Here is a 26804-nt window from a genome sequence, read left to right on the forward strand (position 1 = left end):
GATTCTTACTTACTTGGGTAAAAATTGACTTCATGAGGTTGATTTGTGTTTTCTCGCAATTTAGCGCTAAAAAAATTGAACTCACAATTGGTTTTAGACAATTTTTTTTAGTAGTAATTTTAAAACTGATTAGAATTCATTTTCACTCAATATTAAATTAAGTCGGAGGATGAATATTTATTTTTGTTTAGATTCAAACTCTGATCACTCAATATTAAATTAAGTCGGAGGATGAATATTTATTTTTGTTTAGATTCAAACTCTGATCTATTGTGATTAAGCATCTGAATACATAATAGAGTGTGTTTTTATATTTTACTCGAATTTTGAAAAGGATTTCATGTATATTCTCGAACATCTATTATGTAGATAAATTAATTATTACATGTCAATCTCTATTCGTTATACACACTAATTTAGTGTACGTGTTTTGCACATGTGTATTGCATTAATAACTAAAATCGCTATATAAATATAAATTTACATATCGAAAAAACTTATAATAATTTTTGTTCTTGAAATTGTGACAAACGAAGTAACATAAATTATTTTTAAAATATAAAAATACTATAAATCATAAAATTTTAAAACTTGCTTTGTATCTAATATGAAATATTAATATCCAAACAAACTAAACAATCGAACCTCTATATTTTAGGATTACTTAAACCTAATAAACTTTGGAAACGGAGTTGGTGGTACTAAAAGTATAAATAAATAGGAAATATATATATGAATTTCCCAAATATTATTTATTGTATCTTTAATAAAAACATTTGATGTATGATGGTGAGAGAATAAACTATATAAATAACATAGGAAATTTTTTGAAACTATATCCAAAAATGATTTCTCATTTAAAAGGTGTCACAAAATCAACAATGAAAGATCAAATACGTAAAATATTATGTGAGTACAAAAGAGATCATTCCACACTCACTCAAAAAAAATTTGTAGTCGTGGCAACACCGGAATTTTTGGATGCAATAAAAATATTAGAAATAAGCTTCAATTAGATTTAAATTTTACCAAAAAAATAAAATACAATAGAATCATATTTCCCTAAATTGTCTTAGATATATTTGTACTTTTGAAGAATTATTAATTCATAATATTAATGGGACCATATATTTATATAGGGGTCTTCTAAAAATATATTAACTTATTATCTTATGATTTTTTCCATTGGCTCAAGTCAAAACTGAAAAAAAATATTATCTTAGAGAGATTATTAATTTATCGAGTATTAATTAAGTGAGGTTTTATTGTAATAAACTCATTAATAAGGATGAAATAGGGAAATGGTTGATGACTAGAATTTTGATCCTTAATTATGTGTTTAATAATTCATAGTTTTTTTTTTTCATTTGGTGTTTGGTATCGTATTTGTAGATTATTTTTTTACATTAGGTAAAATCTTAATTGATTTAGAAATATTAAATATTATGATTTCTTATCTAAATCAAATAAGGATTTTAATTAATTTTAAAGTCCTAAATATGAGAAAAATAATTAAATGTCAATTATTTAGAAAAAATAGTAAATGATAATTTTGTCTATTGTAGGATGTTTTAGTGAAGGACAAAAAGTTCAATCAACATATCTAAAAATCTTTATATTTTTAATATAATACTAGTTTAATGTACGTGTTTTGCATGTGTGTTTCACGTTAATCAATAAAACTATATATAAGAAGAACAAAAATATTTTAAAATAGCAACTGACGTTAAAATAAATCTTATATTTATCTAAATGATAAAAATTTCATATAGAATGGTTAAAAAATTTATTTAACTAAACTTGAACCTCTTTATTTCATTTTCAAAAATTTATTTATTTATTGTGTTTATTATATAAGGTAAAAAATAACAATTTTAAAGTCTTAAATGTTAAGACTTTTAATATAGTTTAAATTAGAAAAGATTTAATCAGTAAAATTTTAGTTAATTTTTAATTACCCAGATATTAGGAGTTTTTATCTATTATAAATAAATAAAATTTTAATAATTATATTTTTAATTAATTTTAAAGTCTGAAATATTAGGATAATAATTATTTTTAAAAAATAATAAATAAAATTTATTTAAGAAAAATAATTAATGACAATTATTCAAGAAAAATAATAAATGACGACTATTTGAGGAAAATAAGTAAATAACAGTTATTTAAGGAAAATAATAAGGAATAATTATTGTTATACTCAAAAAAAGAAACTATTTACTATTGAATATCCATTACTTACTTTCATGCGCCAAAAGGAAGTTTGCGCGTCTTATTAATACCATCAGAGTATATATCATGAAGGGAAAAATACTGCTCAATTATTTCTTGATACCACTGTAGATGTTCCTACGAGAAAAGCTATGTTAGGGAGTGTGGTCGATGGCTTGAGAGTCCCTATTGATGGAAGGGGGGCTTTAATATACTCTAACAGTGTGATAAAGGTATCAAGATATGATAATACTGCAGTGAAAATGCTTAATTGTCCTTGATACCTTCAGAGCATGTATATATTATATATTATGTTGTTATCAAAGAGCAAAAAAAAGCTAATCACTGAATAAACTGTCCAATTACTTATTGATACCATCAAAGTATATATATACTTTGACAGTATCAGGAAGGTCATGTGAAAACAAACATGAGTCTGGTCACACGAAAAAGGGGCATGGCAGTGCTATAATTACTTTGAGCCTTTTGTCTAATCAGGACAAATAAGTTGGGGTAGATCCAGTTTAAGTAAATAGTTTACTCCCTTGGTCTATTTTGTGTAGTCTTCCCAAATAATAAATGATAAATGACAAAATATTCAATCAATATTTTTAAAAATATTCCTACTTTAAAGTAACATAGATAGATAGATTAGCCGCAATAAGTGGTAAAACTAAATTACTATTAGCATTAATAAAGAGAGTTAACATATTTTGCGTGATTAACTTATGTACGTAATGAACACTTTAAAATACACGTAAAAAAATATAAAATTTAAGACATAAAATATCAAACAAAAACACTTTATTATATACTTTTATATTCAATCAGAATACATTATAATATAACAATCTAAATAAAATTTACTGATAAATTTATTTGCACAGTGATTTATTGAGCCTTTTTAGGAGTAAAAACCAAAAAACATGTGTATAATAGAATGAAAGCATGAATTATATTCCCATTCCATATAAAATGGACCATTCCTTTGAATCCTCCTTCCACGGCATTTTTGGAAAAGTTTCATACACACTGAATTAGCCGTTCACCCATAGCCGCTGCCCCTTCATCTCCACCGACTCACCACCACTGCCCCTCTCACAATTCATCTAGACGCCCCGGCCCCATTAGACCTCCTAACTGGTATAGGAAATTGTTTTTTTTTTGGTCTTTGAAACCGGCCATTGACATTTTCTTTAAAAGTGGTTTGTTAAACAGTACTCCAATAAACTAATCAGTTTCTTTTCAACTTTGGTAAAACTTCAACAATTGTTCCCTTCTTCCTTTTCTTGACCCGTGAACAAGAAAGAAAGCAAGCCCGTGTATTATACGGGTCTATTCCTTGAATCTTCTTTGATCCTTCTGAAAATATTCTCTTCTAATACCAATCATTCTTTTTTCTATCAGAGGAACTAATTCGTTTCTTTACTGACCCACTACAGAAAAAACACTGTTGCGTTTGTTCTTTTAGATCTGAAGTCATTTGAAATTCCATGCTGTGAAGAACCCACAATTTTTTTGTTGTTGTTGGGTATGTCTGGAGTTGCAGCGGAGCATGTGAATCATCCGGTAATGGCGACTAAGGACCGGTCCGGTTGCTGTAACCCGGTGAAGAAGCCCGGCCCTGTTTCAGTGGACCATGTTTTATCAGCATTAAGGGAGACTAAGGAAGAGAGGGACCTTAGAATCAGAAGTCTATTCAGTTTTTTCGATTCCGACAATGTGGGTTACTTGGATTCTGTGAAAATCGAAAAGGGGTTGTTTGCTATGCAAATTCCAGCGGACTATAAGTTTGCTAGGGAATTGTTGACCGAGTGTGATAAAAATAAGGATGGGAGGGTGGATTATCCGGAGTTCAGAAAGTATATGGATGATAAGGAGCTGGAGCTGTATAGGATTTTTCAGGCTATTGATGTGGAGCACAATGGGTGCATCTTGCCTGAGGAGCTCTGGGACGCCCTTGTAAAAGCTGGTATTTACTATTTCGCTGAAATGGCTCTTTAATTTCTTGTTTAGAGTTTAATCCTAATTGATAAAATGTTGCCTTGGTGGAATGTAGAATTACCTTTAGCTATTCGTGCAGGAGATATTACATTTATCTGTTAAGAATTTTCATCCTTGCACTTTTGTTTTGTGAGATCATGATTTGCTGATGACGTGCGTATGTGTGTCAGTGTGTGTCTTGACTTATCAAGAAAATACGCCATGATGATGTTAATATTACACAGTTTATGAATCGTTGGGTCAATAGTTAAGTATCCAAAAATCTAGCTATCTACCTATACAAAAAAGGTGTATTGTCTGTACTGAAGAAACAATTGAGAAATTTTAACTCTGGGATTTTTCGACTCCTTCAAAAGTTTGATTAGTCCTCTCTTCTTATGACCTAATAATACAATTAGTTGTCTTCCATAAGCTGTTCTTTCTAGCATCCAACTTGCTCGCCATCTAACTTGCAATCGCTTCCACCATTTATATATGGTATATTATGGATCATAACTGTGCTGTAAAACTACATTCTATTAGGAAATAATTCAAATCCTCCCCATGCTTCTTAGTCAGTACCAACTTAGTTGTATTAGTGGAAATGGTTCATGCTTCTGTGACATCACTTCCCCGCTCCAACCACTTTCTGACCATGTTGGATGCTGTAGTGAGTCATCTGTCCCCGGTGCCTTATCCTGGACAGTTCCTCGTTGCTCTTTCCACTGCCTTCTTTTCAGAAGGATGTCCTGCTCCTCATTTTTTGTGATACTAATTACCTAGAATATGATATGCTCTAGTTGTTGGTTACATGATTCTTTGAAGCTAAAAAGTCACCTTTTTGTGGTATCTTTTAGAGCTGCCACATAGGAACCTTACAGGGCCTGGGAACAAGCTTAGTTGTACTCATGAGCTTCAGTTCATTACCTATGAAGTGATAATTTAGCTTCAATTCATTAGCTGAAATTGCACGAGCTTCGTCTTCAGTTGCTAATTTTGTTTGACTGGAAGCCCTGATTTTCTGTTTCTTGGCATCCATTTCCTTTTGTACTAGGCCAAACGCTTATCCTTTACACTTTGGGGATGGGTAGTTAATTTTAGATTTCCAGTTGGAAGACAGGTATAAGAAAGAAAAAGATTGGGTGGGTGCTATGTGAGAGTTTAATAGTCCCTTGTGTGTATCAAGTAGGTGTGAAGTTATCTTGTCTTGGATGATATTACATCATATTCTGATGCCCTTGCATCTTTACAGATTTGTTCATCTTCCTTCTTTTTTGTAAAAAGTAACATTGGTTTGCAAGAAAAGATAGGAATTGTTGTTGAATTTAATGGTTGATAACCTTTCTATACCATGGTGAGTGGTGGCTTTTTAACTATTTGCAGTAGTGGATCGGTGCTATTATGTATCTTTCTTTTGTATTTAGATTTTGTCCTTATTTAAGCTCCTATCGACTTTCTCTATGTGTTAATTCATTATTTCCTATATTTAGACATGGCTAGAAAGCACGTGGAGATGTATAATGATCTTTTAGCTTAGTCTAACAAAAAGAAGAGTATATGTACGTATGCATGTGCAAATGCATGCATGTGAGCAGGGCAGATCTAGGGGGCAGGAGGGTGTTCACCGAACCCCCTCAACGAAAAGTTACACTGAATATAAAAGGTAATTTTTTAATATTTTATGTATATAGAGAGAGTTTGAATCCCCTGAACACGAGATAAAAGGTTGGATTAGTGGTTTAGGGGAGTTCAAAATTCACCTTGAGGTTCCAACTTCAAATCCTAGTTTCTACATTTTTATTTTTCGAACCCCCTTAGTAAAAATCCTGGATCCACCACTGCACGTGAATATGTATGTTGGAAAAATATGAGTCTCTGTACTATCTTAGAAATCTTCAAGTAGGTATCTATGCTTTGATTCGGAGCATTGAGAGGAGATTAAATTCTTTTTCAAAGGGACGTATCACTCGGAGTGCTTGAGGTTTTTTCTCTGTCATAGTGCTAAATTTTTGTTTTCAAGTTATATGTACTTCTTATATTTGAGAAATGTTAGTTTCAGTTCAATTATTAATTTGAGCCATCTGAAGTCCGAACTAATGGGAGAAAGAGTGAATTTGGGTACTTCTAGAACTATTGCCCAGCATAAAAGGGAAGAGATATCAGCAAGTTAGACTTCCTTCCCTCTTTCGCATCATACAACTAGTTTTCCCAGTTCCCTTCCCACTCTGTTTTGTTGGCATTGAAGCCGTGGTTCAAATTCTGCTAGGAGGGAAACCCAGGAAACAAAAGGGTAGAATGGAGTAGTTGAGATTTTTTTCCTATGAAATAAGGGTAATTCATTAAAGGCATCTAGAAGATGCAATCAAAAATTACAAGAGAGGGATATAGTGCCTACTCATATACACAGGAATAGTGGAGACTGGCAAGCAGGAAGGGCACATGGAGCAAACATCAGGAATGAATTGTAAGGGGTTGCGGGTTTTCTGGACCTGCCTGAGGAGTCAAGAGTTGTCAACACAGTTTGGGGGTGGGTGGGGATTGGAACAGGAGCTAGTGCATCTAAAGTGCTAAAAATAAACTAATTTGCACTCATGTTGAGGAGGGTTTCATTCTGAAAGTATTGCACCTCCTATTTAATAATTTTGCTTCGGAGACCTCTGGAATTTTAACTTCTCTTCAATTTCCTGTCTGTTAAGCCACACTGAACCTGTGCAACTTTTCAGAGGGCATTTCACAAGCACTTATATCAGTCACTGTCACCATTAGTACGGCCACCTTCACCGAATTGCTTGTAGGTATTCAGACAGAGGCTTCTTGCTGATTTCCTTCTTATTTGTCACCTATTTTCTGAGTTTCCTGATCTCTTGGGTTAAAGATATGGCCTTCAATTGCTGCCAATGACCATCAGCACTCTGTTGGGCCATTTTCTGTAGAGACACCATCCTGAAGCTAGCGCCTTTATCTTGTTATGAGTTGTGACTATTACCGATAGTTATCTATCTCTCTAAAACTTTACATGGTTTCGTCCAAAGCGTATTTCATTAGTAGAAGTCCTAAATGTGTTAAACACTTGGTCAAGTCCAGCCTGCATTTTGCTAGATCACTTTTTTATGTCCCTGTTTAAGAATGTGCTAGTGAGAGAAAATATTTGTACTCCTTGTAACAGTGCTGGTTGGCCTTGTGAAATTTTGTGATTCATATTATAGAAGTTTTTACTTCATTATGAAAGGTTTCACCTGTTATATAAATGCTCTGAACAAGTTCTCTTTGTATGGCTTTTCACGTTTGCCACTTGGTTTATATTATAAACATCTCTGCTAATTTTATCTTTATTTGATAAGAGGCCAAAATAGGTGTGGGTGATAAATTGGAACGCCTTCTGAATCTACAAACCAGAAGTTCATCTTTACTCCTTAAATATGTTGCTATTGCGAATATTCATCTCTTCTGGATGTATGTTTCCAGGCCATTCAGTGTTCCCTAGCCTCATTTCATTTAATTAGTTGTCTTCCTCTTATAAGCGAGGGCAGTTTCTTTTTTTTTTTTTGCAGGGATCAAAATAGATGATGATGAACTTGCACGTTTTGTGGAACATGTTGATAAGGATAATAATGGGATTATCACTTTTGAAGAATGGAGAAATTTTCTTCTACTTTATCCACATGAGGCCACCTTGGAGAATATTTACCGGTACTGGGAGAGGGTATGTCTTGTAGATATTGGTGAACAGGCTGTCATACCGGAAGGCATCAGCAAGCATGTTCATACAACTAAATATTTAATTGCTGGGGGAATTGCAGGAGCTACTTCTCGTACCGCTACAGCTCCCCTTGATCGGTTAAAGGTGGTTTTACAAGTTCAGACTACTCGTGCTTCTATTGGTTCTACTGTCCGAGAAATATGGAAGGATGGTGGTGTATTAAGTTTTTTTAGGGGCAATGGATTAAATGTGATGAAGGTTGCACCTGAAAGTGCAATTAAGTTTTACGCTTACGAGATGTTAAAAAATGTGATTGCTCGTACCAAGGGTGAGGAACAAGGTGACATTGGAGCTTCTGGACGTCTTGTGGCTGGGGGCATGGCTGGTGCAGTAGCACAGACTGCTATCTATCCCATGGATCTTGTTAAGACTCGGTTACAAACTTATGCAAGTGAAGGTGGAAAGGTTCCCAACCTGGGAAAACTATCAAAAGATATATGGATTCAGGAGGGGCCTCGGGCTTTTTATAAAGGGCTGATACCATCTCTTCTTGGAATTATACCTTATGCTGGCATTGATTTGGCTGTCTATGAAACGCTGAAGGATTTGTCCAGGATTTATATTCTTCAAGATAATGGTATAGCTTGTAACTCTTCAACTGCTAACCAACTCATCTCCAACGAAGTGAAATTAGCATTTTTCTAATAATTGTGTTACTATACAGAACCAGGCGCTCTTGTGCAATTCGGTTGTGGAACAATTTCTGCAGCGCTTGGAGCAACATGTGTTTATCCTTTACAGGTTGTAAGAACGAGGTAAATCTATATGTTTGACTCGACTTGATTTTTAGGATTTGGATAGACTATTTGTGGTTTACAATGCTACTTGTCTTTCTTTTCACACTCAATTTCAATTCCTGCTAGAATGCAAGCTCAACCTACAAATTCGGAGGCTGCTTACAAAGGAATGTCTGATGTGTTCCGGAGAACACTTCAGCATGAAGGTCCCAGGGGCTTCTACAAAGGACTCTTTCCGAATTTTCTAAAAGTAGTGCCAGCAGCAAGCATTACTTATCTCGTTTATGAATACATGAAAAAGAGTCTAGATATCGATTAGATTGTGTATAATCTTGGAAGGTTGCTCCACATTTGAGGTTAATCAGCTGGTGCTAAGGGGCGATGACGATGACGATGACGATGAAAATGAATTAGGTTATTAGTCTTGTTGGTGATATGATTATCAAAATCATACACTTAGATTTTTACTTGTCAAAAAGAAAACACTTGATTGATTTGATGCCTCCATTGGATGTTGAAGAAATTTTAAGGGGAGTTCTCTTCTTCGCCTGACGGAATAACTATTTTGTCAATTGAGAATAGTCGTCTTTATTTGGGGATTTCCGTCCCAGTTATAGGAATATCCTCTGTAAACAAATGCTAATTTACTTGCACATTGTAAGGTGTAGACCTTACCATTTTTTACTATATGGATATTCAAACTCATTTTGAACCATTTCATGGTTTGACTTCGACTGAATACTTATATTTTTGACAATTTTTGAACACATTTCTCGAATCATATATTGGCCAAAGTGGAAGAGAAGAAAATGGCAGAGAGATTTGGCAGGGTGCTTACTGAACCTCCGTAATATCTTACAATAATTAATACTTCCTCCGTCATATGAATTTTGACTAACATTTTAAGAAATATTTTTTTATCATATTGATATGAAATAAATTGTAACTTATAGTACTTTTCGTATAGTTTTTGAATATCTAATTTTTTTTACTTTATAATATTGAGTTAAATAATATAATTTAACTTTAAAAATTAGTTAAATTGATTAAAATGAAAAGGAGGGAGTATGTCATTCATCAATGCGCCATGCGTGACACATACTCCTATATGCATTATTAATGTTAATTTTTTGTGGATGAGTTGTTGAACTTATTTCCAAGTCTGGGTGGTTTCATTGTCATGAATCATTTATCATCAAAAACATGTTGACGTATCCTGCCGGTATTGTCCAGAGGGAGTCAATCGACACTTCTTCGCTCTAAAATTACACGATAAATTGTCATACGCTTACTTTTTATATATTTTGAATCCCCGGTGAATATCATACTATTGATATTTATTTTGTATTGTTTCAATAGCGTAACTGTTTGAACAACCGAACCTAATCCTCTTAATGCAAATTATGACTTCGTGACTGACTGATTACAACACATTGGATAAAATAGAAAAGTAAGAAGAGGACAGTATTTCTTGAAAAGAGGGCATTGCCTCCCAACACAATTAATAGTAAAGCAACAAACTGAACAAGGATATTTGGTTAAACAGTAGTTCAATCCAAAGCTAAAAGCCTTGAAACATCACATACAGGTGTGAAACTTGAAAAGCCCAACTTATCCATGATGGAAAGTAATACAGCATGAAAATACAAGTAAAAAAAGGAATTAAAAATCCTGGAAGAAAGGCGTTGCCTTCCCTTTGCCTCTATGACTTGCCTGTTTTTGTCCTTTGGTATCGACTCACATCAGATGCACCAAAGGGTGTGACCTAGTGATCGCCATTTCCTCGAGTAGTACATCAATTTCCTTCTTTTTCTTCTTTCTCCACATTTTCTTGTGCTTCACAACTAACTAATAGGAGTTGAGTTGCTGTTTTCTCTTCATGCAAGTCCTATTATATAACAATCTTGGAGGCCAAGAATTTGTCCACTATATTATCTGTACTAGCCTAGGTCAAGAAAATAATAATAAACGACAAATCTTTATGGTCCCCCCATCCTAGTAATATTCTTTTGTATTAGGCCCTCCTGCTTATCCACTACTAAGGATATTTATATTCTTTCTTTCAAAAGATTAGATAATTACCGTAACACCAACAATTAGGTCTCGATTTCAAATAAGTTGAGGTTAGATATATTGATCTTTACTGTCCACTTAGTTCATGGAGGAAATAGGGCATCCGGATGCACTTGAAAAGTTATACTTTTTATGTTTCAGTTTATGTGATATTTTGAATTTCAAGATTCAAACTTTTAAATTTTTGGAAATTAAACTTATATATTTAAAAACTATATCAAAAGTAATATAAATCACAATAATTAACAATTTAAAATATCTAAAAGATAAAGAAATTTTGGTCAAAGAAAACTTGATAAAGTTTTAAAATTTCAATCTGTGTCTCATAAATTGGGACGTAGACAATATTAAATATACCAAATCAAAATTATTTTTTTAAGTTCATATAATAGATATTGAATCCATTTACTTTCTTCTTATCTTTACTCCTTTATCTTCTTAATTTCTTTATTGAAAATTCTGACCAGTGCAACTGATATCACTCACTTAAGTTCATCTCAATGGCATAATTAGATTAATAAAAGCAGGGAAATCTGTTCACTCTCCACGTGGAGAAAAGGGGGAAAAAGAAGATAAAATAAACCATTATAGTGGAATGGAGAAGAGCTAAAGCTAGCTGACAAGTGGAAAGTTTTGGGGTTAAAACTTAAAAAAGGCATTTAACTGAGGTCCTCAAACATTAAAAAAAATATTATAAGGATGCTGAAAGAAGAGAAAACAAGGACCCTGTTTAACTACTAAAAGTAGAATATGATGCAGATTGGCTTTCCCTTCATAGAGTACAATTATTTTGAACCGTCCACTTCTATTAACATAAATTATATAATTATAAATGGTTCTAGGGAATCTTATGGAGATTGAAAGCCACTATAATGCATTATTAAGTGGGGGAGGAGACATTATCCCAATAAAGAGGACCTAAATGTGGAAAGCGTAAAATACTTGTCATTTTCCATGGTAATGTTCCTTTAGAAAGTGAAATTATTGATAGACGAAGGAGCTGAAAGGATTTAGTATGTGGCTGTCTTGAGTTGGATGATTGAGCTTTTTTAGATGAAGATTCAGAATTTAAAGTGTATGAGGTTTGTATAATGACCTCAAGTTAATACATAATAATAATTGGGTTTAGAGCCAAATATTTAGATGATTTTGTTATTACATGTATAGATATAAAAGATTTGAACAAAAATTTTTGGACAAACACTTCAAAGTGCCATCGACATTAAGGTTTACTAGTCTAGTTCCTAGCTATCAGAGGCAAGATAATGACACTCGACTTTAACGTGATACTCCCCAAAAATCTAATTTATTGATCAATCAGTAAATTTTTTGATAATTTGAAATAATATTCCACAATCCAGACAAATAGTTGAATCTGTGAAATCATTTCATAAAGAATAGTTTTGGTAGTGATCAAAATCTTATTTGGCAAGACCATATATTACAAACATATAACAACAACATAATATACTCAATGTAATCATCATAATGTATAAGCAATTTTACTAATGAACTACGACTTGCATATCTGATGCTTCATCATTATTACTCCCAACAAGTCTCTTTTCTAAAAAAATAAAATTGACACTTTTATATCAGTAATAAAAATAGTAATTTATAATATTGAGTTATTATGATTTGTCTTTCTCAATTATGCAACTCTTATTTGTCTGTCTTCTGCAGCCTAATAAACTAAACATTCTTTGCTACTACACAGGAAAAGTAAACGTGTGATAGTTTAGGTGGAAAACTTGTTGATAGTTCATATTGGTGAAGTTTGATCAAGACTGAATATATACGTATAATTTTTCGATGATGTGTTCATCTAACCATCCGTTACTGCTTGTGGCTACGGCACTGATAAAGATACTCCAGGTATATCTTATATGATTAATATAATAGTGTAAGAGGTAGAACAACAAGTTGGTGGACGTGCCGGAGTGGTTATCGGGCATGACTAGAAATCATGTGGGCTTTGCCCGCGCAGGTTCGAATCCTGCCGTCCACGGATTTGTTCTCTCCTTCCTTATTTTTTCCCCCACAATTCCCCATTCTTCTAAAAATTTCCATAAAAATGGGGGATTTTTCATCCATCAAAGCCATACAAATGCCCTCCATTCTTCTAAAAATTTCCATAAAAATGGGGGATTTTTCATCCATCAAAGCCATACAAATGCCCTCATAGTGGCAGAAATCGACATCCATTAGAAAAGTTTGTACTACATGTTTAACGTCCACTTTTTCCCCCACAATTCCCATTTTCAAAGCAGTGAAACACTGCTAGTGTTATGGTTTTTGATTTTCCACAATGAACACCAAGAACGTTCATGGTTCAAATAATGTACAAGCAATCATCATCCTTCTTGATATTTACACTGAAGTATCAATGCAAGACAATTTCACAAATTCATCAGGTCCATGCTCAATCCATTACCAATGGCCTTCTCTTCTCTTTCAATTCCACTCTAATCCTAACTCAAATCCTTCATTCCTTCACTTCCCTTCTCTCTTCTCTTCCTTCACAACCCACCACTCGCTATCCATCCACCATTTTCAGCCGCATTCACAACCCATCAACTTTCTGTTACAACACCATCATTCGAGCTCACACCCTTCTCTCTTCACCCAACACTTCCTTCGTTTACTTCCTCAAAATGCGGAGAATTTCAGTCCCACCAGATTCCCACACTTTCCCTTTTGTTCTTAAAGCTTGTGCTTTACTGAATTCTCTGTTTCTGGGTAGGACCCTTCATTCACAGGCCTTGAAGTTTGGGTTTTTAGTTGACGTGTTTGTATGTAACAATCTTTTTCATGTGTATGCCGTGAGTGGTGGTATTAGTGATGCACATAAAGTGTTTGATGAAAGTTCTTGTAGAGATGTTGTTTCTTATAATTTATTAATTGATGGGTATGTTAAGGCTGGTGAGATTAGGGAAGCGAGGGAAGTGTTTGATGAAATGCCTATGAGAGATGCAGTTTCTTGGGGCACCCTATTGGCTGGATATGCAAAAATGAACCAGTGTAAAGATGCCATTGAGCTATTTGATCAAATGGTTGCGTTAAATGTTAAATTTGATAACGTTGCGTTGGTTTCTGCTCTCTCAGCTTGTGCACAACTGGGGGAACTTGAGAAGGGAAAGACGATACATGATTATATTAGAAGGAAGGGGATTGTGATAGATTCGTACTTGTGTACTGGCTTGGTTGATCTATATGCCAAATGTGGCTGCATTGAGATTGCTAAAGAGTTATTTGAGACGAGCAAGGGCAAAAAAGTGTTTACTTGGAATGCTATGCTAGTTGGATTAGCCATGCATGGCCATGGCCAGTTATTATTTGATTACTTCTCAAGAATGGTGGAGACTGGTGTTAGGCCTGATGGGGTGACTTATTTGGCGTTGTTGGTGGGATGTAACCATGGGGGTCTTATTCATGAAGCTAGAAGGTTCTTTGGAGAAATGGAAGGGGTTTATGGTGTTCCTCGAGAACTAAAACATTATGGATGCATGGCGGATCTGCTGGCACGTGCAGGGCTGATTAAAGAAGCTACAGTTATGATAGAGGCCATGCCAATGGCTGGTGATGTGTTTGTCTGGGGTGGTTTGCTTGGTGGGTGTAGGACACATGGGTACGTTGAGCTAGCAGTAAAAGCTGCTGAAAATGTAATGGAGGTGAAACCTGAAGATGGTGGGGTTTATTCAATCTTGGCAAATGTCTTTGCAGATGCTGGCCGTTGGGATGACTTGGTCAATATAAGGAGAAAAAGAGACCGGGCAAAGATCAAGAAGAGTGCTGGTTGTAGTTTGATTCAATTGAACGGAGTGACACATGAGTTTATTTCATGGGATGACTTGCACCCTCAAAGCAATGAGATATATTCCATCTTAAATTGTCTGCAACTCAATTTGATGCAATATTACTAGCAATAGATCTTTGATGAACATCATTTTCTTGTCACTTGTTTGTATTGTGCTAAGCTGAGCTTAAATGGAGCAACATGAATTGTGAAAATGCATATAACATAACCCAACATGCTTGGGGTTTAAGTGTAGCCGCTGATGTACTGGTTCAACTATACTATTGTTATATACCTAAGAAAATTCTTGAGCTACATCTTAGTCCAGGTTTTCTGTACTCTTTTTTTTTTTCCTCACCTACTCGAACTTCATTTGTGGTGCTACAATTTTACAGTGTTTTTATTGGTAATGATTTGTAAAAATCTCTCATACTCAGCCAAATGTCATAGTGACAACTTTTCTCTTTGACCAATTGAGCAGCCATTACAAAGTGATCATACTAGTTTACACTTTACTCCCGCCTGCCAAAAAAATGAATTGTAAATGCGATTAGCACAAATAATAAAAAATGACCAAAAAGAGAATTGGATCCAGTTCACTACTTTTTGTCCAAAGTAACTTTATGTTCTTTTAGTAAGTCCAACACTTTCATACGAAAGCCCATCATCAGCAAGTGCAACATATAATATGCAACAAGTGAGGGTTGCTCAGTTGGTTAAAGCACCTCCACCCACGACCGGTAGATCCTGGGTTCGAGTCATACTGGAGGGGAAATGTGGAAACACTATAAATCTTTCAAAATGGGGGGTACAAAAAAAAAAAAAAACATATAATATGCAAATTGATTTGCCATTTAACGAAGTAAAATCTAAATACCTGCGAAATAGTTCAAGAGAAATTTCAGCCTAAAAGAAGATTAAACACATCTCTCAAAGTGATTATGCCTTCTACATGCCGGCTATTCGGATCAATGACCACAACGCGCCGCACAGCTGAAACAAAAAGAAGAGACATTCAAACTACAAGATTATGATGCTCACAAGAAAAAAAGTCAGAAAAAAAGTGATACAAACTTGGATCTGAAAGGACCTCCATTATCCTATACAGTGAATCAAAGCGTGTGCATGTCCTACAACGATCACGGGATGCTTCATCTAAGACCTGCAGCACCTGTAAGCCAATTTCAAATTATTGCATCATATCCAGGAAAGGGTATAAAAAGCTTAGGTAACAACAGGATTACAACTTCCAAAAATTCTCTCCTCTGAGGATTTACAAACGAAGTGATAGAATGTCCTCAAGCCCTATAACGGACATCAACAGTAGATCAACAGTGGCCAACAGTGTTTACCGAAACGACTCTCAAGTACTTGTACCCATAGTATTTGGAATTAATCCAGATGAAAGAGTTCCAAGCAAAGAGCAAAAACCAAATGGTAGGTAATATACCATACATGCAAGTATGACCACCATTTAAGTCTTCATAGAGTAATTTTGTATCCAAAGAACAAACTGTGAAATGTTTTAAGAAAATTCACCAACTGTTGTACTCCATACAATTCTATTGCATAGTAGCACCTCACTTATATTAGGCAAGGATGATAATCTTGAGGAAACAAGAGATGGTGGATTGAAAGGCACTTACTTGAGTCATTGTCATCTGGTCAAGCCGAAAGCGAGCATACACATTGTTTCTTGCCAAAGAGGTTATATCACTATATAAAGACAGTCAAAATTACAAATCTCGAAGGCTTTAATAGAAACAAGAAACTTCAATGCTGCATGTGAAAATAAAAAAATTCAAGAATTTACCATGGGAAGCGCATGAATTACCTCCGAGAGTACACATTTATAAGGGCTCCCTTATCATCAGTGATAGGTATTGAGCTTATCTCACCTGTCAGAGAAAGAGAACGATGTGCTTAACACACATGTTAAGAGTTCTGTAATCACTGACTTGTGGAGAGGGTAAAATCCCAATAACAATAGGAAGGGTGTTCTAATTTAACTAAACAATTCCTATAGAGACGTGGTAGTGGAAAGATCAAGGTCTGTATCACATGTTTTATAGTAAATATGAACCCAACTACCATATAGACTAGGAATAAGAAACATACAGAGGGGCAGGGGGGGGGGGGGATGGAAAAAAGCGATAAACCAGAAAAGTTGAACCTTATTTTTTCCAGGAACCTAGCTTGCAATTAGTGCATTATCACTAAACCATGAGTGATGAGTCTGAGAATTGCTAGCTATGAATTTATAGGTGAGGAGCTCATTGATATCCTTAAATTGAAATCAATTAGCCAATGCTTAGTTAGACCTTCTGCTAAAGAATAATCAGAAAGAAAACTCAAAACCACAGGCTTCACAACAGGGCACTTGAAAATTCAGTTTATCTGTTGTTACCCTGGACAATTTTATACTACTCTAAATATACAATTGTGTACCTTCTATTAGAAATTTAAGAGCAGAACTAAGGAGGTCTCTTCTGTGTAATGTCAACAATACACGGCTGCTTGCCCTTCCACCAACTTCTCTTGTCCAGGTGCCAAATGGAAGATTACCCACTGGTTGCAGTAGAATAGGTAGATACTCTAGAGAGTGCCTAAAATGCCTGCATATCTCTAAGATTTTCCAAGGAATATAAATAAACCCAACATAAGTCCTTGCAAAAACTTTCTGAGGATACAAAGCTGCATAAGTGAAAGCAAGCTATAGGCAAACACACGCTTTAATATTCCTGCAAGGCATGCAGTATGCAACAAATGTGAAGATGACCCGTCTTCTGCTGAATGTAAAACTGGAACTGCAGATATCTTATTTTGTAATAATGTTAGGGCCACGTCTTTCAGCGACTCATCAGGACCAGCCTGTGATTGCAGGGAAAATAGGAGGAATGAATAGAAAGAATATGATTCTAGATCAAAGCTGCTGTGAGTAAAGAAAGACAATTTTCTCATGGTTAGCTAACCTGCAAATACGGTACCACCACCACCACCCCACCCCACCCCACCCAAAAAAAACAAATCCACCAAAACTTCCAGGGAGAGACATGATAAACAAAAGCAAAAACATTAAGGGTCTGTTTGGAACCCACCTGGTAATTGGAATTGGTGTAATTATCAGCCTAGTAATTGCAAAATGTAGTAATTACAATGAGTTGTTTGTTTGTCATAGTGTAATTACAAGCGTACTGTTTGGTTGCACAAGTCTAACTAAAACATAAATGACTTGCAATGTGAAATATCACGTCAATACTACTAAAACAAATTAAACCGAAAATATAACATAAGTTTTAAATTCAAAAAAAAAATTAACATAATACTCTTATGTCAAATTTCAAAGTAACGTACATAAATATGATTTAAAAGAAAAGAAAAATGTAAGTCTATAAACTTATTCAACAATGAATTCTACCTTAATTTAAAAATTAGAATACTCACAAAATTATGCTAATGAAAAACAATTGAACAAATAAATAAATAGATAATATGACGAATTGAATGGAATCATATGAAAAAGTAAAGGTTGAGAATGAGAAGGAAATGAAATATAAAAAATATAAAATATATTTTTAGAAAATATTAGAATAACAAAAATAATTTTTAAGAAAAACAATAACAACAAAAACAAACCCAGTATAGTCCCACCATGTGGGGTCTGGGGAGGGTAGAGTGTACACAGACCTAACCTCCACCTTAAAAGGTAGGGCGGCTGTTTCCGAAAGACCCTCGACTTAAGAGAGAAGAACAAGGGAGGAGAAACAAGGAAAACAAGAAAAACAAGACATAGGTCAGTAGAGCCAAGCATGTAGAAAACAATATAAAAATATGAATAATGAGAGCGATAAAGTCAGGGTAGGAAAGATCGGGGATAAAGGAGCATTAACTACTATAGATAAAATAGGATGCCCAAAATAAACTGGTCAACTAATATAAGCAGTAATCCCATGCAAAAATCATATGTTAATAAACAAATGAGCGCAACTACGACTACTATGGAGAAAAGATAGGTCACCTAGCCCACTATCTTAGTCTGAGTCCTCCACAGCCTCCTATCTAAGGTCATGTCCTCGATGAGCTGCAACTGTGCCATATCATGTCTAATCACCTTTTCCCAATACTTCTTTGGCCTCCCTTTGCCCCTCTTGAAACCGTCCATAGCCAACCTCTCGCACGGGAGCATCTGTGTCTCTCCTCTTTACATGCCCGAACCATCTCAGTCTCGCTTCCCGCATCTTTTCCTCCACCGATGCCACTCCCACTTTATCTCGGATATCTTCATTCCTAATTCTATCCATCCTAGTATGCCCACACATCCACCTCAGCATTCGCATTTCTGCGACTTTCATCTTCTGAACATGAAGTTTCTTGATTGGCCAACACTCCGCCCCATACAATAGAGTCGATCTAACCACCACTTTGTAGAACTTGCCTTTGAGTTTTGGTGGCACTTTCTTGTCACACAGCACTCCGGAGGCGAGCCTCCATTTCATCCACCCTGCACCGATACGGTGTGAAACATCGTCGTCGATATCCCCATCTTCCTGTATAATAGACCCAAGGTACTTGAAGCTTTTTTTCTTTTGAATGGCCTGGGTACCAAGCCTCACTTCCCCGTCAGCCTCACGCGGCAGGCCACTGAAACTGCACTCCAAGTATTCTGTCTTGGTCCTACTCAATTTAAATCATTTAGACTCCAACGTCTGTCTCCAGCCCTCCAGCTTGTCGTTAACTCTGTTGTGAGACTCGTCAATCAGGACTATGTCATTCGCGAACAACATACACCAAGGCACCTCACCTTGTATTTGTCTTGTCAATTGATCCATCACCAGGGCGAATAGAAATGGGCTAAGAGTCGATCCCTGGTGCAACCCCATCGTAACAGGAAAGTGCTTCGAGTCTCCTCCTATTGTCCTTATCCTGGTCTTAGCTCCATCATACATGTCTTTAATCGCTCTAATGTACGCCACAGGTATACATTTCGCCTCCAAGCATCTCCATAGGACCTCTCTTGGAACTTTGTCATAGGCCTTTTCTAGGTCAATGAATATCATGTGTAAGTCCCTTTTTCGCTCCCTATACTGCTCCACCAATCTCTTTACAATATGAATGGCTTCTGTAGTCGAGCGCCCCGGCATGAATCCAAACTGGTTCTCTGAAATAGACACACTACTCCTCACCCTCATTTCCATCACCTTTTCCCGCACTTTCATAGTGTGACTTAGCAGCTTGAAACCTCTATAGTTGGTGCAGCTTTAAATGTCTCCCTTGTTCTTGTACACGGGAATGATTGTACTCCACCTCCATTCTTCCGGCATCTTCGCTGTCCTGAAAATGACATTAAACAGCGCAGTCAGCCACTCCAATCCTACCCTACCTACATTCTTCCAAAATTTCCCCGGGATCTCGTCAGGTCCGGTCGCTTTTCCCGTGCTCATCCTACGAACAGCTCCCATAACCTCCTCAACCTTTATTCTCCTACAATACCCAAAGTCGCGTGCCTTCCTCTCTCTCGCCTTGGCAAGCTTAAATAGCTTCTTATCCCCGCCTTTGTCCTCTAGTTCTGCATAAAGGCGTTCAAAGGCTGTCGTTTTAGCCGCCGAAACTGCTATCTTCGCCTCCTTATTCGCCATCTTATACTTTTTCCTATTCGTTCGCTTTTCTTCATCATCCTTGCTATCTACCAACTTTACATATGCCTGCTTCTTTGCTTCTACCTTTCCCTGGACTTCTTCATTCCACCACCAATCCCCTCGGTGCCCACCATGGCGGCCTCGTGAGACCCCCAGCACCTCTTTAGCTGTTTCCCTAATGCAGCTGGCCGTCCTATCCCAAATACTGCTTGCATCCCCCCTACTATCCCACTCCCCCATAGCCATCAACTTCTCCCCCATCTCTAGGGCACTAGACGGAGTCAAACGACCCCACCTAATCCTCGGTCGGTCATCCACGACCCTCTTCTTCTTCTTCCTTCTTATCTCCAAGTCCATGACCAATAGTTTATGTTGGGTCGTAAGATTCTCACTTGGTATGACCTTGCAGTCCTTACAGAGGCTTTTATCATCTTTTCTAAGGAGCCAGAAGTCTATTTGCGTCGCCGCCCTCGAGCTACGAAAGGTTAGCAAGTGCTCCTCCTTCATTGGGAAACAATAAAATAAAAAATACATTAAACGAAAAAATACAAATATAAATAAAAGGAAGAAAAGAATTTTAAAAAGTTTTATGCAATTACATGGTGTAATTACATCAATTCCTAACCCTTTCATGCAATTACATGGTGTAATTACATCAATTCCTAACCCTCCCTTGGAAAGTGAGGAGTGTAATTACTCCTGTACAATTGCACTCAATTCCTCTCCTGCCAAGTATTACTTGGTCTACCGAATATGTCAAGGAGTGTAATTACACTCAATTATACCAAATCTCAATTACATTGTGGCTTTCCAAACCGGCCCTAATTTTCCATATAGCAATTAGAAAAGAAAGATAGTAAGATAAAACTACAGCTAAACGAAGGATTACATACTTGCAGTACTCTTCTGTTTGGAGGTATCACAGCTCCTGACACCTCTGCATGTAATTGGAATTTTCTGTATTTCCAAGCTGAAACCGTGTGCATTTTAAGCTCATCGTTGGTCAGCATTGGATGACTTTCCTGGAGCTACAAAAATAGTAAAAACCTTAGGTGTGACATATAGGAAAGAAGCATAGATGTGTAATAGATAATGCACTAATGTAATAAACAACAATTATAAGGACCAAATTAACATTACAATTGAAAGGTCAAAGGCGTATGATTGGAGAATTCAACTACACAGTTATACATAGTAGATGGAATTCAGAAGGCAATATTTTCTTGTGATTTTAAACCTTACTATATCGATTTTCCCCATAAATACAATGCAAGGAACATTCATCAGCAGGTTTATGACCCTCAATGAACATAGACAATCACTTTGTTTCGAATTTAATTTAAACAATTAAGTCTAATATGATTCACTCTCCATCATTTGCTGCACTTCAATGAACAAATGCTTGACGAGGAGAGGAGGGGGGAGGGGGATTAGGTTCCTCCATGGACAAACAACTTGTTAGACATATAAAAAGCGAGTTCCTGAGGTTTTACTAAAAGCATGGATTCTGAAGCAAAGATATTCAGAGGCAAGCCAAAAAATAATCGTCTTTGGCTCAATTTTTAATACGTCCACTCTTAGATAAAGAATTTAAAACTTGGTGCTAGCACTGCTTAGCAATTTAAAAGTACCTTCAACAAGATCAAAATGAAATCAGAAGAAGTAAGCATTCCTGAAATCATCGCATTCCGCTCATCCCAAAGAGGCATCACTGCAAGTCGCTGAACATATATTCAGCTAGTTAACTTCAAGAAATTCCAAAATAAAATCAAAATGGAACTTGAATGGAGGAAAAAAGTGCAAAATAAATCATTAAAGACAAGGAAATAAAATTCTTAGTGCTAGTAGGTTATAACGAACTCCTACTGAATATCAGAATTTTTCAACTGACCCAATTGCATAGATGCCCAACCAAATATACAGGGACATTTTTTTGGCAGGATTTGCCAGCACTGAATAATATTTTGATTTCCTATGTTTTCTTCAATGAAACTAAAACCAAGGAATAGACTACCTAAAGAACAATGGACTAAAGGAAAGACACTCATATCCCCAAAGGTCATAACAGAGAAAAAATTGACAAATGATTATTAGACACTTCCAGAACCTCCAATATAGGAACATAACAACAACAACAACATACCCAGTGGAATCCCACAAGTGGGGTCTGGGAGGATAGAGTGTACGCAGACATTACCACTACCTCGTGGAGATAGTATCTTTGTAAATTAAATTTCTTTCTTTTATCAGATACCTTCAATCATCATAGTGAAACATTTATGAACCGGTGCATTTGAAGGTCTAGTAGTAGGGCATGGTCAAACCATTGCAGACAACCTTCACGCATTTTATCCAATATATTAAAATATAGCCTTAATGAAGTGCAGAAAATCTTTGCTTGTGTTGATTTACTAATCAAGTCCAAACTTGAAATGTATAATTTGGATTTAACTGATATGCAAATCTCCAAGACAACTTACAACTTCCTTTATTTGCTTGGACACAAGTACTTATAGCTAGCTACAACCTTGACCTTGAGGACAAAGGTGTCCATGACATGCAAGAGGAACCAAGAAAAGAATCCATAGCGTGCATAGAAAACCAAACCTGTTCATACATGATATGAAAAGCCTGTTCCACAGCCACTTCAGTATCTAACACAAAGACCTACAACAAAAATCACCAATTAGGTAGTCATTAAATTTAATAAGAGATGTTATTAAGTAAAGGCACAATTTAAGGGGAAGCATACATAAAGACTTCCAAACCTTTCCTGAATTTGGAATCAGCTCATATGCTTGGGAAGTTGACAAGAACATGAATAGACGATGGCGGGAAACATCTATTTCATTGTTTAACAACTGCATGACTGGTCTAAGTTGTAGTACGCTTGAAGATGAAGCCTGGTTGATATAACAGAAATTATGAGAAATTAAGATGTGAAGGAAAGTGGACGGATGGAGTCACTATGAGTAGTTGTCAGAATGAGGGATGGAAAAGGAAACTGGGTCATGAACCATATCAAGTAAGAAACTCTTTCTGATTGGCACTAACCTCTAGATGTGTGTTGCTAGCAAAACCCGAGACCAACTTTGACTGACCATGCTCTCTTATTAAGGCAGAAGGCATGGAAACTGATTCCTTAACAAATACTACGTTGTTGATTGCACCATACTCATCCTGAACACAAAGCTGGGCCTGGTCGACTTGCCAGATGCCATCAACCAAGAATTTGTACTGCAAAATGAGCACTTTCCTTTATTTTAAGCAGGTGTGGCTGTGCATGTATAATACGATCAGTAACAGCTACAATATGTAAAACTTTATGATACTCCTCTCTTGTGAAGAGATAAATTTTCTAAATGCTTAGCTTGTTAAGAAAACAAGGATGGTCCTGAAAACCAAATTATTTACCAGAAAAGACATATTAGATACAAATTCGGATCAGCAACCAAAGCATCAAAATCAAAGAATACCGCAATCCTCGGGAATTTTAGGCATGAAAAATCTTTATCAAGAGAAAAACCAATGCCGGTACAGTAATACTAAATCTGCATGCCTAACTATTTGCTAATACTTGGATGCTAATATGCACATCGATTCATCTTCTTAGAGGCAGTTAAAATGCACCAGACAGAAAGTGTACAGGGATTAGACGGTAAGATGGATCACAGTGAGTAATGGCACATCTCGTGGAGTATTCACTTAGTCTCTATTGAATTAACTCACTTTCAGCTATAATCCATCCAATTCATTTGACCATTCACTTCCAGTTATAATCCATCCAATTCACTTGACCGTTCAATTTCAATTATAATCCATCCAATGCATTTGACCAATTTTTAAATACCAAGTTCCCCATCTCCAGAACTCAAATTAATGAGAAGTAACACTACCTGTGTTTTTCCAGCCTTGGCCTACTATCCTATAAACTGACGTTCCCTCTTCTACACATTTAGCTATTATATGAAATATCATTACCTAACCCAATTACAACAAGACAATTCAATTTTACTTTCCTAATGTTGCTATTGTCATTTGAAATCATCTAAACTGTGAAGGATGCAGTAAGCAATGTAGGAGATAAATGGGTATCGGTTATCCACATTATAATCCCTTAAAGAATGTAGGTGAAATTGGTTCTCACTTATTCACTTTATAAAGGCTTAAAGCATTTAGACCAGATTGTAATTGAAAAAAGCACCTAATAATCATTGCTGTTGCTTGGATATTCTACTGACTAGCTATGATTTCATCATTTTTCAGAACCTAAAGACGGATAGTAAAATTTGCAGAACTATCATATTGTGAATGAGAAAAGATTATTATGCCGGAAATAAGCTTAAAACATGAAAGCAGAAGCCTCAGATGATAAAACCAGCAACCAAGTTTAACCAACTCAGATTAATTCTTTTGTTGTTCCTGCATTCCGACACCACACCCCACTGTTCCAGAGAAGACAGAAACTAGAAAGTCTAAGGAGGGAGCAAATTAACCTTCTCATGCCATTACACCATAATTGGGAGAAATATGCATACAACCTTCAGAAGTACACTGCTAAAGCCTGAAGATGAAATCCCCAATACAAGTTACATTGTTCACTTAACATAGTCAAAAGGTAAGAGACAAAAATAAAAGATGAGGTCGATCCTTCCGACATAAGCAGTTATGCCTTTAAACTTAAGCTTTCCTCCAGGATGGTTATTGGCCTTCAGAAAGCATATACAGCAATTACCTACTTTTATAAGTTAGATTTTTTTCAACAGGCACAAATTGCAGCAAATGAAGAAGTTACAATCTGCTTGGCAACCTCCCTAGAGTTTCAAGTCAAAATGACAGAAACAAACCCTCATATAGCTTTTCTGAAGGAGTAATAAAATATTAGCTGGAAAGGGAAAAAAGCATTCTATCAGTAAACTGGCCAGCAACTTAACACAAAAAACAACATATTCGGTGTAATTCTACAAATGAGGTCTGAGAAGGATAGGATGAACACAGGCACAGGGTAGGATGTAAGCAGACTTTATCCTACCTATGTGAAGTAGAGAGGTTGTTTCTAATAGAGCCTCGGCTGAAAAGACAACAGACACAACCTTGCCGGGACCAAACCCGGGTCACCCGCCTGATAGGCAGGCATATCCCCACTATACTACAATTATAAAGCTAACCATGATTCTTGAAACACTCTTTCTGTTCATCCATTTCTTTACAATACCAAACTTCTAGCTCTATGAACTTGGTTACGCCCTTGCAGCTATACTATATAATAAAGATGAGTCCATTATTCGCGTACACCATTTAAGACAAAAATGTCATCAAACAACCCTTTCTTTCGATTTTTAGGTCTAATTGGCAGGGAATCATAGTTCAACACACACAATCATCACACAAAAGTTTAGGTAAAACCTTATGATATCCTGGTGGAACATCAACAATCCTCTGAAAAACAGCAGCCGAACCCTCCACCAAATTCATCAACATCTGCTCACTCCATCTGCACCACCCAAAAATCTCTCAACTGTTAGTAGACGCATAACATCAAACATGTAAAGTGCACTTTATCGAATCATAAAAATAGGAGTATTAATTGAAAAAATGGAAATTACCCATCAAAGGAACCGCAGAGAAAAACTTGAGTACCACCATGGCTCCATGTAAAGGTTATTAGTACCATTTCCACTTCAGACCCAGAACTTCTTCCCTTGTGTGATTTCGTGTAAATACATGGTTTTGGGCAGCAAATAGAAAGAAAAAAACAATCAGAGGAAAATGGTGGAGTAAAAGAGCATCGGTATCTCCGTATGAGAAGAAGCCAGCGAAGAAGGGAAATTATATTTATTTAAAGAACAAATGTAGGCATGGATACGACATGATAGTATAGTAGTATGATGTTTGTGTAGTTTAATTTGAAAATAGTTGAAGAGATTCTCCATTCGTTACCTTTCCTTTTTGCCAAAGTTCTTTCTTTTGTCATTTACTCGCTTTTTTCCTGTTTTTCTGTTATGCCTGCTCGTTTTCCGCTCCTTGTACTATATTCGTATTAAAATTCGATTATTTTAAATTTATGTTGCCTAGGATCTATTAAAAAGGAGGAAAGAATTTTTTTATACAAAGTTCAAATGCGAGATCTTTAATTAAAAGAAGAGCAACTTCATCTAATGCACCACATCTATTGTAGGTTATACATACTCACTTTTAATGGCCCACTTTAAACTTTGCATGTTATTTAAAAATAATTATTGATATCAAGATTTTATCATACGTTTATGTTAATTGATATTCAATATTACATCTTAAAAAAATAAATTGAAAAATGAGTAATTAATGTTAAGAGTAAAATATGAAAAAAAAATATATAAAAATTGATATGTTAAAAGCTACTTTAAAAGTAAAAATATATTTGTGAGATAGTGAACATGTAAAAGTGAACAAAGGTCGTACTTTTAGGAAAAATACTCTTTTTATTCACTTTTTAATTGTCTATTTTAAACTTTGCATGTCCTCAAAAAAAAAAATTGTGTACTTTGTATTTTGCGTGCACTTAGAGCATTTATCATAATACTCATATTAATTGATGTATAAATCATATATTTTGGAAAATGATTTGG

The 26804-nt window shown here is 35.7% G+C and overlaps 3 protein-coding genes and 1 non-coding gene across 9 annotated transcripts; 3 read left to right on the forward strand and 1 right to left on the reverse strand.

Annotated features, from left to right (window-relative positions):
- The first annotated feature begins 3207 nt into the window (after positions 1–3207).
- On the forward strand, positions 3208–9406 carry LOC129895957 (calcium-dependent mitochondrial ATP-magnesium/phosphate carrier protein 2-like). 2 transcript variants are annotated; one of them, XM_055971748.1, is made up of 4 exons: positions 3208–4183; positions 7725–8531; positions 8619–8709; positions 8818–9406. In XM_055971748.1, the coding sequence occupies exons 1-4, from the start codon at positions 3745–3747 to the stop codon at positions 9008–9010; spliced, it is 1530 nt and encodes a 509-aa protein (XP_055827723.1). In that variant the 5' UTR covers positions 3208–3744; the 3' UTR covers positions 9011–9406. The 2 variants fall into 2 exon arrangements, with proteins under 2 accessions (XP_055827723.1, XP_055827724.1); XM_055971749.1 differs by having other exon boundaries at positions 3209–4183; positions 7746–8531.
- A 3284-nt stretch (positions 9407–12690) lies between these two features.
- On the forward strand, positions 12691–12772 carry TRNAS-AGA (transfer RNA serine (anticodon AGA)). Its single transcript has one exon. It is a non-coding gene; the product is annotated as a tRNA-Ser (tRNA).
- LOC129894106 (pentatricopeptide repeat-containing protein At5g61800) lies at positions 12745–14875 on the forward strand. The gene has a single exon (XM_055969628.1). The coding sequence runs from the start codon at positions 13092–13094 to the stop codon at positions 14685–14687; it is 1596 nt and encodes a 531-aa protein (XP_055825603.1). The 5' UTR covers positions 12745–13091; the 3' UTR covers positions 14688–14875.
- On the reverse strand, positions 14753–26215 carry LOC129894107 (sucrose nonfermenting 4-like protein). 5 transcript variants are annotated; one of them, XM_055969630.1, is made up of 15 exons: positions 26137–26215; positions 25803–25897; positions 25603–25690; positions 23251–23433; positions 22965–23099; positions 22804–22863; positions 21828–21917; positions 21090–21224; positions 17290–17431; positions 17009–17185; positions 16395–16458; positions 16207–16276; positions 15635–15731; positions 15438–15553; positions 14753–15082 (listed from the first exon to the last, which is right to left on the reverse strand). In XM_055969630.1, the coding sequence occupies exons 2-14, from the start codon at positions 25868–25870 to the stop codon at positions 15462–15464; spliced, it is 1401 nt and encodes a 466-aa protein (XP_055825605.1). In that variant the 5' UTR covers positions 25871–25897; positions 26137–26215; the 3' UTR covers positions 14753–15082; positions 15438–15461. The 5 variants fall into 5 exon arrangements, 3 of the variants coding, with proteins under 3 accessions (XP_055825605.1, XP_055825604.1, XP_055825606.1); XR_008767616.1 differs by lacking the exon at positions 26137–26215 and having other exon boundaries at positions 15651–15731; positions 25803–26130; XM_055969629.1 differs by lacking the exon at positions 26137–26215 and having other exon boundaries at positions 25803–26130.
- Positions 26216–26804: the final 589 nt, after the last annotated feature.

This window comes from Solanum dulcamara, chromosome 7 (genome assembly GCF_947179165.1).
Source record: "Solanum dulcamara chromosome 7, daSolDulc1.2, whole genome shotgun sequence".
NCBI classification, from domain to species: domain Eukaryota; kingdom Viridiplantae; phylum Streptophyta; class Magnoliopsida; order Solanales; family Solanaceae; genus Solanum; species Solanum dulcamara.

Bases quoted from the DNA above. Each gene is read 5' to 3' on its own strand.
- LOC129895957 (XM_055971748.1), top strand. From the start codon at position 3,745: ATGTCTGGAGTTGCAGCGGAGCATGTGAATCATCCGGTAATGGCGACT. The intron at 4,184-7,724 runs GTATTTACTATT...AAGCGAGGGCAG, and splicing joins GGACGCCCTTGTAAAAGCTG to TTTCTTTTTTTTTTTTTGCA. The intron at 8,532-8,618 runs GTATAGCTTGTA...GTTACTATACAG, and splicing joins TTATATTCTTCAAGATAATG to AACCAGGCGCTCTTGTGCAA.
- LOC129894106 (XM_055969628.1), top strand. From the start codon at position 13,092: ATGGTTCAAATAATGTACAAGCAATCATCATCCTTCTTGATATTTACA.
- LOC129894107 (XM_055969630.1), bottom strand. From the start codon at position 25,870: ATGGTACTAATAACCTTTACATGGAGCCATGGTGGTACTCAAGTTTTT. The intron at 22,864-22,964 runs GTTTGGAAGTCT...TTTTTGTTGTAG, and splicing joins TGATTCCAAATTCAGGAAAG to GTCTTTGTGTTAGATACTGA. The intron at 15,554-15,634 runs GTTTGTATCACT...TTTTTGTTTCAG, and splicing joins GGAGGTCCTTTCAGATCCAA to CTGTGCGGCGCGTTGTGGTC.